Source organism: Nicrophorus vespilloides, unplaced genomic scaffold, assembly GCF_001412225.1.
Source record: "Nicrophorus vespilloides isolate i.1.1-1 unplaced genomic scaffold, Nicve_v1.0, whole genome shotgun sequence".
NCBI classification, from domain to species: domain Eukaryota; kingdom Metazoa; phylum Arthropoda; class Insecta; order Coleoptera; family Silphidae; genus Nicrophorus; species Nicrophorus vespilloides.
Genome location: NW_017095537.1, coordinates 1 through 11,693, shown reverse-complemented (window position 1 = coordinate 11,693; position 11,693 = coordinate 1). Strand labels below are relative to the sequence as shown.

The following is an 11,693-nucleotide window of genomic DNA, read 5'->3' as shown; positions in this document are numbered from 1 at the left end:
AATTTATTTATTCATTTTTCTTTCTTTCATATAACGTAAAATAGATTTTCTATGGATTGCTTTTGATTATTGAATAATAATAAATGCATGATCGTTTCTATATTCGATTTATTATATAGAATTATTAAAAAATGTGAGATTCAATTCTTGACGTTCGTGATGGATCGATTTGTGATTGAAAAAAATTGAAGAAGAAGAAGGTATGTGGATGATCGCAGCTGCGGAAAATTCTGCGATACTTTTGAATACATTTGAATATCGATCGTCAGGCCATAATTTTATGCATTAATACTTTATTACTTGCTGGAAACGAAAATTTTCAGCCGATGCAAAAAGGGAGTAGTGGAGGTAGTAGACGTGTGTCTCTTACGATTTTCCCACATACCGTGATGAATATTTCAGCACCGAAATAGACGAATCTCTTTAGCTTTGTCGTTTTCAGAGAACGCACACCTCTCTCTCTCTCTCTCACTTCCTCTTGTATTCTCGTCCAGCACTGGAAACCGAAAGATAGAGAGAGGAGACACATGATCTCAAGAGCCGCGAAGACCGAAATAATCACCATCATCTTCGCAGCATTTTTCATTCTCCGGTACGGAAATACGTCCCCGTGTGTATATATGTATTAATAAGTGCTTTTAATTGCCCTCACAAAACCTAAACGCTTAAGTGACTTAAGTGCATCTAATCATCATTCTCACGCTCGGACGTCGAGGTGTTGCAATACTATCGATAATTATGTATTATGTATTTTGTGTGTGTGTATGTCTCTGAATTTTATCAGGCCCCAAATATTTGACTATTCACCGTGCGCGTGTTTAGTTTTTTTTTTCGCTTCTTATTTGATGAACGTTTTCGAGGTCGTTGCCGGACGGAACGCAAATAAACTTGACTTAACTTCAAAAATGTTTAATTAATCCAAAGATAACTATCTGTTATTGTTGTTGTCCGATGTTGTTCATCTAAGTAGGCTTGGTTGTTGTTGTTGTTGTTGCTGCTGCTGTTTTGTTTTAATTTGTTTACCTTAGTGGTATGTGCGAAGGTATCCTGATCGAGTCTGATCTCTTCTTGAACATTTTCGATAGATTTTACGCGGGTCGACGAAAGAGTGTTCTTGTGAGAGCGAAGCAGTGGACGACCGCAAAAGCACACTTTGGAATACTGAATCCACTTTTGTTTATGTTTAATCATCGTCGTTTAGCAACAAAAAACAAAAGTTATATGTATGTACGTGTACAAATGAAGCTGATGGAGGAGGTCGTGTGTGCGCGTCGGACGGAGACGGGACGGTCAAAGGTTAACGAAATCGAGTCCAGTTCGCGGATTAAAGCGATCCGATCGGATTGCGCAAGGTTCGATCGGAGCGAAACTTCGTGTCCGAAGGTGCGCTTTCGATGCCGGAAAACTCATGGGGTAACCATGGGGACTAAGTGCCATGGTAACGCTATTAATAACGTGGCTACCCGTGGTCTTTGTTGGCTAAGCAAATTTGCATTGTTTCACGTGCGCAGATGGATGATCGTGACAAAACGTTGACTGGAAGTTTTTGTTATTGTTTTTTTTTCTCTTGTTCTTCTCTTTCTGAAGTTTCGTTTACTAACCTTGAGTGTAACCGGTGTATTTTGGATTATTCAGGTGTGCGCAATAACACCAATTTCCAGAACCGATCTGTCCTATAGAATATGGTGCGAAAGTTGAGAATGCATCAACCATTGTGTATATTTCATACATCTTCTCTGCAAGTAACTTAACTTGAAAATATGCACCCTTTGTTAGTAGTTATACAAGGATATCGTAAAAGTACCGTTTGCCATTTTCAAATATTTCAATTGTGTTCAGTTTTTTTTTCTAAACTAGATTATCCATACAAAATTATACTCGTCATCTCACTTGTACAACTATACTTTCAGAATTTTCATGAACTGCTTTTCTTTGTATCATCTTTATTTTGTTCTTTTTCTTTATCGGAATATGGCATATTACATGAAAGGAGTTTATTATGTGTTAGATGGATCTCTCCATCTTATTTCGGGGTCACCAAGTTCGCGCGCCGATAATCCTAATAATGGTAGAAGATAGTAATTATCGGCGTGATTAAGACCTTTGTTTGCGCACACTCTAGTTCGCTTTCATTCGTTTACACTCAAGACCTTCCTCCATCGCAAACTGATCTCCAATACAATTTCTATTTACATATATTTCGACGAATCGAATTCGAAAGGTCAGCGATGCAAATTGAAATTTTTGCGAGCACATTCTTTTACGCAAATTGAACTCGATTTCAGTAGTCTTCCACACAGCGCATTTTATCATTTGCATGTGTAGTCGTTCAATTTTTGTTTTCTTCTTGTTTCTTGCGTTCAATTAAAGTCGTCCGCAGACGGATCAAGGTCTCGTGGACTTAATGTAAACAGAAAAAAAAATAATAATAATGATCTCGTTCGTATTTCCCAGATTTTATTAAATGAATATATAAAAATCTGGCGTTGTTTCCGGGCTTCTCGGGTTGTTTAATTTCCTGAACGATTTTAATCTGAAAACCGGTCTCCCTCTGTCTCTCTCTCTCTCTTCTTTCAATTCTCAACTCTCTGTTGGTGGAAATTTACGTCGAATTATATAAATATTAAAATCGCGGCAGGCTTAATTTCGTCGGAAAATCGAATCTGCGCGCCATCTATATGCTAATCGATTCCGTCTAATATCGTTCGTACCAACGTCCAGCATAACACTTTTTTAATTGCTTTTTCCATTTTGGCATCCTTCATTTATTCATCAACGTTTTACGGATAAACGATACGAAATTACACGCGAACTTCCCTCAAATGGAGAATTTAATCCGCATTGAATAAGTTTTACTAATTGAATATAGACAGTTTAAGAAAATTGTGTAAGTTCTATAACACTAAAAAACAATGATCAATATGCAAAGAAAGAACACAAAAGGTTAAATTTATGTTCGAAATCACTTATTGAAGCGTTTATAATTAGTTCTGCGATAAATTAATGCGTGTTAAACATGTATTGTTTTCACGTTGATCAGACTCACTATTATCTATACGCTAATTAGGTTAAGGTTTTTATCATCGGCTATTGTAACTAAACATTGCGATCGTTCAATTCCGAGCGATACGAAATTTAATTAAAACAAGCGCTGTAAGTTTTTCCTTATTTTTACATTTTCTCTCTCATTATTTGTTCGTTCGCAGACAATTCCATTGTTCGGAATCCCTTTGATCCGAATCTACGTGGGCGTTAATGATAATTTCTGATGAATTTTCGGTCTAAAATTGAATGGAAATAATTCTAAAATTAATTCTAATTAACATCGTTAATTAGAATCAATTATTATATTGTTTGTAGATTTACTTGAAAAAAAAATGATGTTTACTTTAATAACTAATTGAGGAAGCAGAGTTTGCTGTTTATTTACCGTTCGCTTGGTTTATAGCAGATGATATTGTTTGGGGATTTTAAATGTATAAAAATAAGTAGCGTTTAAGTAGGAGCGGGATTATTAATACAGTTTTAACTACACGTTTCTTTATAGAGATTAGATCGTTGTTTATATAATGGTAGGAATGCGCACACACACTCACTCATACACAAAGAGCACTAGTTTCTTGGAAGACAACGTAAGCGAAACAAAAGGCTAAACGTCAAACACAGCTGATCGTTGCTAGCCAGGTGTAGGTTTATTATTATTTTTTGTTGTTGTTGTTTCCGTGCGGCAGGTGAAGCGGAAATTGTTGGGATCGTAACGGTCGGACCTGTCTGGTCGGGCAGGAAGTTTATCTGTTCTACACTTAATGCTCATTGAATTTCGTTTGTTGCAATTGATGATCTGATATCTTTTGTCTCTCTATGTCTGTAGAGAAACTCCGAATTGATACGGTTTATACGATTTTTCAATCATTTCTTTTGTTTTATGAATGAAAGAAGATGAGGTAACGAAACAAAAGTAAAAGTTCTTGGAACTAATTATGATGTGGTCGTCGCCGGATGCGCACAGTCGAGGAATTTCCAATATATCATAATCATAGTTCGAATTTATTTTTGAAATTTCATCTTTCTTCTTACCTTAGCTATAATTATTTTTCGTTTGTCCATTTCGTACCTTTCCTTTCTTCTGTTTCTTCCAAAACACAGGTAGATTTCACCGGTCAATTAGGTGTTTCCAACAAAAAAAAATCGATCTATTTTTGTTTCACAATTTCTTTGTTCGGTTTTTCAAGGAAATGCTGATTCTCACAGATTTATTGGTACACATTGGGTTTTCCTTTTTTGTTTTTATAAAAATTGGCAATGAAACAAGTGAATTCCAATAGTTGTCATGGTTTATTTTGATAATGCGGCTTCCCTTGCAATTTGCTGAGAAAATCATTGATTTTCCAAATTATTGATTCACTTTTATATTTTTATACGATTTTGAATATTCTAGTTTGCAAAACTGATTAGTTTTCATAATTTATTTTTATGTATGATTTGTAATTCAGTAGACTTAGTAACGTTGGTTCACACAAATTATTGATCCAAATTTTTCGTTTCCGAGTCCCAAACTTTACGACGTCCGAGGGGTTGTCGAGTATTATTTATGATTATTTTTGTTTTGTTAAATTCTGAATCGATTATGAAAGAAGTGTACTTGAAAAGTTGTCTAAGTTTATTACGAAAGTTGACTATTGTGACATATGAAATTTGCGCAAAGAAAAAAACTGGATTTAGATGGTGAAAACAGTGGTAATTATATAGGTAACTGTTTCTCGTAATCGTTCATTTCCGTTAGCAATTATAACCGTATTATCCGTGTTTGCAATTAAAGGGTCCTTTTCGATCCTCCTTCGTCGTTTCACATTCTTACCGTGATTTTCGCAGCAGTTTATTTTTGACCATCCGCAGCTTCGGCTCCTTGTTGCCATCTTTATTATCCTTCCCATCGTATGTCTGCACGAAACACAACATAACTGAGTCACTCATGCACGCGAATCTTTGATGAGCTGCTCCTGCTCCTCCACACTCAGCTTATTTCAATTTCGCACGAAGAAACAAAAATAAAAATTGAAACAACGAATGCTAAAACATATTGCTTGCTTGCTTGCTTTTGGCTACTACATCACAGAGAAAAACCTATTTGAATTGTTCGAAAGAAAGACTGATGTAAGTAACGCGCGACGACGTCTTGAGTGAGTTGGTGGCTCTGTGGTGTGTGTGCCCTCCAAAAGAAGTGTTCGCGACTGCGAGCGGAAACAAGAACTGGCTCCGAGAGCGTCGGAGGTTGTGTAAGTTGCCGGCATGCGGACTACTCGGGGGCTTCGAAAGCAGACCGAACGCGCCCTTCCCTTCCCTTTCCTACCATTCCCATCCAGTCCATTCCGACCCCTCCGACCGTGTCTCCATGCCAATGGATACAGCTGACTATCATCCTCTCCTTCTCGCACACCATCATCACCATAGTCTGCGCGCCTATCCATTCGCTCGTGCGACTCGCCTCCTATCCTTTGCAGCGGCGGTCGGAATCGAACCGAACCGTCGTTCGTTCGTTCAATACTCTTTCCTCGGCGACGCTCGCCTAGGTTTAAATTGCTCATCTCTATCTAGTCTAGTCTGCATATCGCATCATCAGGAGATTCCGTGCGAATGCAGACGACTCTTGCCTCTTATCCATCATCTCTTCACCGTTTTCCGCTGATCATTGCTCATTTCATTCTACCTTAATTAACCGACTCTTCAAATTCACTAGATAAAACGCACATCATCAGCTACACTTTTAACATCTAATCTCAATTGATTTATTCCAGTAAGACTCACATTTCTATAGCATTATTAAAATTCGTTGTTAATTGGTAAAAGTTCAATATGCAAATGGAATAGGTTATTTGAATTTCTCAATAAGACTTAACGAATTCAGCAATTTCTTAAAATCTTTGTTAATTAAATTCACTAATTATGTTATAAAGTATAAATATAACAAAAGATTCTCAATTATCTCTCAATTTCAACTCCAATAGGTTTTCTTGATTTTCTGAAATTTGCAATTGAGAGAAAAAATAAAATTTTGGAATTTCCATTTGGAACGAATTCAGCAATTTCTTAAAATCTTTGTTAATTAAATTCACTAATTATGTTATAAAGTATAAATATAACAAAAGATTCTCAATTATCTCTCAATTTCAACTCCAATAGGTTTTCTTGATTTTCTGAAATTTGCAATTGAGAGAAAAAATAAAATTTTAGAATTTCCATTTGGAAATGCCGATGAGAGAAATGGAGCGACGCGCTCAATTTTCTATGTCCGTGCGTTGGCGGAGGAGAGCGAGAGGCGAAGACCGCCGTGTCGCGGTCGACCTTGCCACGAAATAAGTCCATGATTATCCAAATGTGGTGAGAGAGAGGAGCGGAGAGGTTCAATTGAAATGCATGCACGTACTCGATGTAAATAACTAATCTCCTTCCTAACACCCACCCCATCCCACAGAAAACGTTCCCACAATCATTACCATTACACCGTTCAAATATTAACGAACTCTCCGCCAATTAACAACCCTCGACAACCAGAGAACTAGATGATACACACAGTTTACTCCGTTTGCATTCAGCACTGCTCCTCTCCGTAATACGCAAACATACACATAACATTTGTTTCATTGTTTTTTCTTTTCTTCTCCTAATCTGCGCTCTCGATATTCGAATTGAATGAACGGACGATCGTGGAGATGGAAAGAAGTAGTTCGAATAGTCGTTGCACGCCTAATGGACCGTGAGATCACGTAAGGAATTTCCTTCCGCCTCGCGGAATTTCACAATTCCATTGTGTTCATGGGTTATTACTCTACATTTTCTTTTTCTGTCGTCATTGAAATTTCTACTTCTGTATCCCATTCGTAATACGTGCCGATTCCTTTTAGTTTAGAATTTTGAATAACTTAAATATCTGATCTTGGTTGCTTTGAACAATGATGTAATTGGAATTAAGATTGACAGCTTTTGTTTCGAGTGCTGGTGACATTTGACATTATAATTACCAATTGACAGCTGTCAATTATGGTTTTGGTCAGTTGCAGATGCAGTACCCATTTTCCACTCATCCTGTCTCCGTGTGCGCAATTCAAATGTTGGATCGTCTAAATTAAAAGCGGACGCATCAATTTCGCGCAGCAATTTGGATGGGAACGATATGACATAAAAAGAGAGTCAACAAATTTGTTGAGCGAGAACTAGTCAAACTGAAGCGATTACGTAATTATTCCGTTTACTTTTATTACACTTTTTTTTTTTTTTTTTTTTTGATGGGAAAATTCGAAACCGATTCGAACGGAAGCAGCTGATAATTAAGATACAGTATTTTTATTTTCCATCGCGCAATTGTTATTCAAATGCGTAAACGTAAATCAGCTTGGCCTCGGATCGATTCCTTGGGGGAATTTCCCACCCAAATTCGGTAGTTAGAGAGATAGGCGAGAATTATGTACTGTCTTTAAAGCTATATTATTTGGAATTGTCCGCACGTTTCCACGATGAAGGAAGAGGAAAACAAAAACGTGGAACCTTTAACACGCGAGATTCGGTTCGGAATTGATTTTGAAACTTGTCGAGATGCGTTCCGAGTCCGATGTCTCTTGACCGTCGACGCGAGTGGAATTTTTAAAACCTTCGCTGTTTCGGTTTTAGCGCAGAGTCACAGAATCGCGCAAACTTTTGCGAATCTCATTATGATTCGTGCTCAAAGTTTAAGTTACCGGATTCGCAGAAAACCGGCCAAAAAAAAAACCGGTTCTTAAGTTTGTTAGAACTTTGGCAGCTTACGTTTCTTTAAGCCGTCGTCCACTAATTGCCTTTTTGCCATTGTTATCGTTACAGACGATAATCGCTCGGTAAACTGTAAACAGTGTAATCCCGAGATGTTTTTGTCGTTCAATAAAATGTACGCAACATTTAAAATCCGCGTTTCGCTCAATTTTCTTCGCCCACATAAAACTTCTACGTGCGTGACAGACTTCGAGTAGGTAATCAATTGTTGTCGGATTTAACAACGTTTTTCCCAACTTATAAATGGAAATATTTACGATTTTATAATGCGCGCTTACCATTTCCTCTTCGAAACTATAGTAAATAATATTAACGAATTTATTAACAACCAAAGTTTCCGTAGCAACTATTAAGTTTCCTTAGTAACAACTTAAACAATTTAAGGTTTCTGTGGGAATAATAATATTATTATTATTTCATTTGAATGAAATCGCAATAGATTGTGCATGCGGTTTTTTTTTGTGAGTGCGATATACATATAAAATCTGTTGAAATGTTGGCGAGCGAAGAGTGCGAGGTTCAGTTGGCTCGACTCTCCCAAAAACCGTGTTGAAATGTCCCGCAATGTCAGGTCATTACACCACACGGGCTTGCCTTTTCCACAATATGTATACACACACATCCATACATTCACACGCTCTGCTGAGCCACATTGCTTCGGTTGCGCGTTGAACAGAATTTTAAGAACGGCAGTCTTGGCTCTCGTTCGTCGAAGATTATAATAAACATCGCCAAACGAAAAAAAAAACACTATATATGTATGTGGTAGACAATATTTTCCAGAAGGAATTTTCCTCCACTCGCATACTCACATCATATACACACGTTTAGGAATCGATAAGAGAAGCGGGAGATGATTTCATGCAGAAGACGGAGATTATTCATGCGGGTTTTCCCTCGAACTCGCAAAAACGTTGCCAAAATAATAATTTGCAAGCGAAAAAACACGTTCAGCGAATGTCTGCTTTGACCTGTGTGCTTCTTTAATAATTCTCCTTTTTTTACATCCTTTTCAGGTCACATCGAAATCCTGTTTAGGATTTAGCGCATTAATCTGCAAGAGTTGTTAAGGTGTAGTTCATTTGGGTCACGGAAGCTCCAATCAAAAGACCCGCTCCTCAACGCTACCTCAAATCCCAATAGGTAAATCGATTTTATTTTACCTCTATTAATTCCATATCGAATATAAGCGATTCGTTGCAATTCGAGCGTAAATGTAATTATTTTTACGTTGAACAATTTCTAAAATTATAATGTAAATTTTAAATGTGTGATTGAAAAACTTGTTGTTCCAAAATTATTGGACGTTTTTATCTGTCACGAAGTAACTTATGATAATTGCCTGTTTTAATAATTATGCTACGTTTAAGTCTCTAACGAGTTTGACATGTGTCATGGAAATTAGCAATTGGCGATGCGCGGATAGACTTATTACTTTGGCACGCGTGCTTTTTGACATTTAAGTAGGTATTCTCGAAGGTTGTCGCGTCGACGCGTTTTCTTCTATGTATATTACATATAAATGAGATAAATACCGGTATTTGGGTCAAGTTTATTTACGCTCTCGACGAAACATCAAAAGTAGTAATACTAGTAGTAAAATAATAATAATAACAGCAAATTAAAATGAAACGAATCGTGGTAATTCGAAGCGCGGATAATTCACGTCGCCTAATAATTCCATTTGAAAATTTAATTAAAAAAAAAAATTGCTTTTGAAATTGTGTCCCCAATTAGTTAACGTACGACCAATTAATTAATTCGTATTTAATTTGTCTTTTTCCGTTCAATTTATAATAATTGTTCTATAAAACGACATATTTTTTTTTTATGAAGCAGACAGTTTCTGTCGATGTGCATCTGTCACTGTGACAGTTATAATTGTATTGATAGTTTAAAAGTAAGATTTTATTGCATCTTAATCTGTCACTGTGACATTGACATAAACATAATTTACCTGACGGCATCAATTGCGAGAGCCGTGCTGCAATCATCTCGAGAGTTTTACATAATAACGTCGAGACTCGGAATTGCGGGCGTGTGTTTTTTTTTATTATTATTATTAAGTAATTTGTCGCACTCGAGATGGGAAGCCAAACGGCAAGTGAAACCGGACAATTGACGTTTCCGAGTCAACGACATCTCTCCGGGAAAATGAAAATGGGTTTGCATGCTTAGCAAAAAGCAGCATTCATTCGGTTTGATCTTGATTTCCAGTCGTTTGCTGGAAACACCCAGACACACGTATCGATTGCGCGAGACATTCTCCCCCCGCACCTCGCAAAGAAGTGAAGAGAACGCAGCACCGAACATAACTTGCGCCCTTTCGACCGACGACCGTGTGTTTCCACTACGTAACCGCAGCACAAATTACTTCCCTTCGCGAAGAGCGAAAAGTGTAAAAAAAAAGAATGCGGCGGAGGGTGGAATAAAGTGTGGCGGCGGTCGCGTCTTGAATAATTCAGACATCCTGCTGAACACATCCGCAATGAAATGTTGTCTTCGCAATAAGAACAAAATAAGAAAAAAAGTGGAGCAGCAATCGAAATAATGCTCTTTCATCTGCATTCAATGCGACACATTTGTTGGTTGTCATGTAGATAATAGCGTTCATTGCTCATTTTATTATATTATGCAATCGAATTATCGGAAAGTGGTGCGCTGTTCGCATCCGAGTGGGCAATATTCCAAAACACTTCCTATTGAATTTCAATTATCTGGATTTCATCAAAGTGCCGCTACATCAAATTGAAAACGAAACAAAACCACCATAGCACACTTTAAATATGTTACCTATAGTCTCGCAATTAGCGAAGCGATCCTTATTAATTTCGTAAACATAATAGGAAGTCGTCCCCCCAAAAAAGAAAATATTTGCAATTCGAAACGCGTAACCGCACAAAGAAAATAATAAGTGTGCCATGACGATAGAAATTAAAACAAAAATGTATCGTTAAATAAAACAGTTGACGCAATATAGAAAATCAAGATGCGGAATTTGCAATAATCAAATTCCCCTCATCCCGGAAAATAATGAAACGTAATGATTATTACTATCAAGAATGGCAACAAAAAGTGGATTCAGGATGAGTTGGCAACAGCTCTGATTAATTGAAGAACGGAGAGAACGCCATTTAATTAATACTTTTTTCCGAAAACAACGTTTTCGTTTCTCATCATCTGCCTCATTTCCATTCGGGCTCGCATGTCGAACATAAAACGGATATAAACGGCTCATTTTGCTGCGAGGAAAATTACAAAAAGAAAAGCAAAAGAACGGAACGGAAAACGCGAATCGGTTATTACCGAAACCGTAATTTTCACGCGAATCGATCCGATCGCGAAATACGCAAACTGCGCGCTATCACCACATACTTAGAGTAAATTAAAAACAGTATTTTTTCCCATCGAGTCTTATATTGCGAGTGCTTCACAATCTTCATCGTCAATCTAAGTGGGATTTGTGTCACTGTTTCAATTGTTTTTCGATCGATCTATTATCTTTCTTTTCCATGTTTTTTTTTTAATTAGTATCGATTCATTTGCGTTTTTCCCGTTTTGTTTTTTAATACATACACCAGCGTTTTCCAAACTGTGAGGCGTGAAGTAGTCTAAGGGGAGGCGCGAATATTAGTAGCAGTGAGCAATTTTCCTAATATCTGCTAAAATATAGATACATTCATGTGCTCTTATCCATATTGCTGTATTACGCGTTCAAAGTTGAAAAATTGAAATTAGAACGTTCAAATAAGCAATGTTTTTACATTTCATTAATTTTCTCGAAAACTACAATACATAGAATGAATCCTATATATGCATATGAAAGCTGAATGTTTGGGCAATCTAGCAAGTGTCGATATATTATTGTGGCTTTAGCCGTTTGGCTGTAA

General features: G+C 37.0%; 1 protein-coding gene across 3 annotated transcripts in view; it reads right to left on the bottom strand.

The window, feature by feature from the left end:
- LOC108569832 (GRAM domain-containing protein 2-like) overlaps nt 1–5,311 on the bottom strand; it is a 21,066-nt gene extending 15,755 nt beyond the window's left edge. For 2 of the 3 annotated variants that reach the window (XM_017931541.1, XM_017931545.1), the window contains exon 1: nt 4,859–5,311. In XM_017931541.1, coding sequence (XP_017787030.1) covers nt 4,859–4,974 — 116 coding nt within the window. In that variant the 5' untranslated portion in view covers nt 4,975–5,311. Of the gene's footprint in view, nt 1–1,023; nt 1,174–4,858 lie in introns of those variants that run through there. The other variant, XM_017931552.1, reaches the window with a different exon arrangement.
- Nucleotides 5,312–11,693: the final 6,382 nt, after the last annotated feature.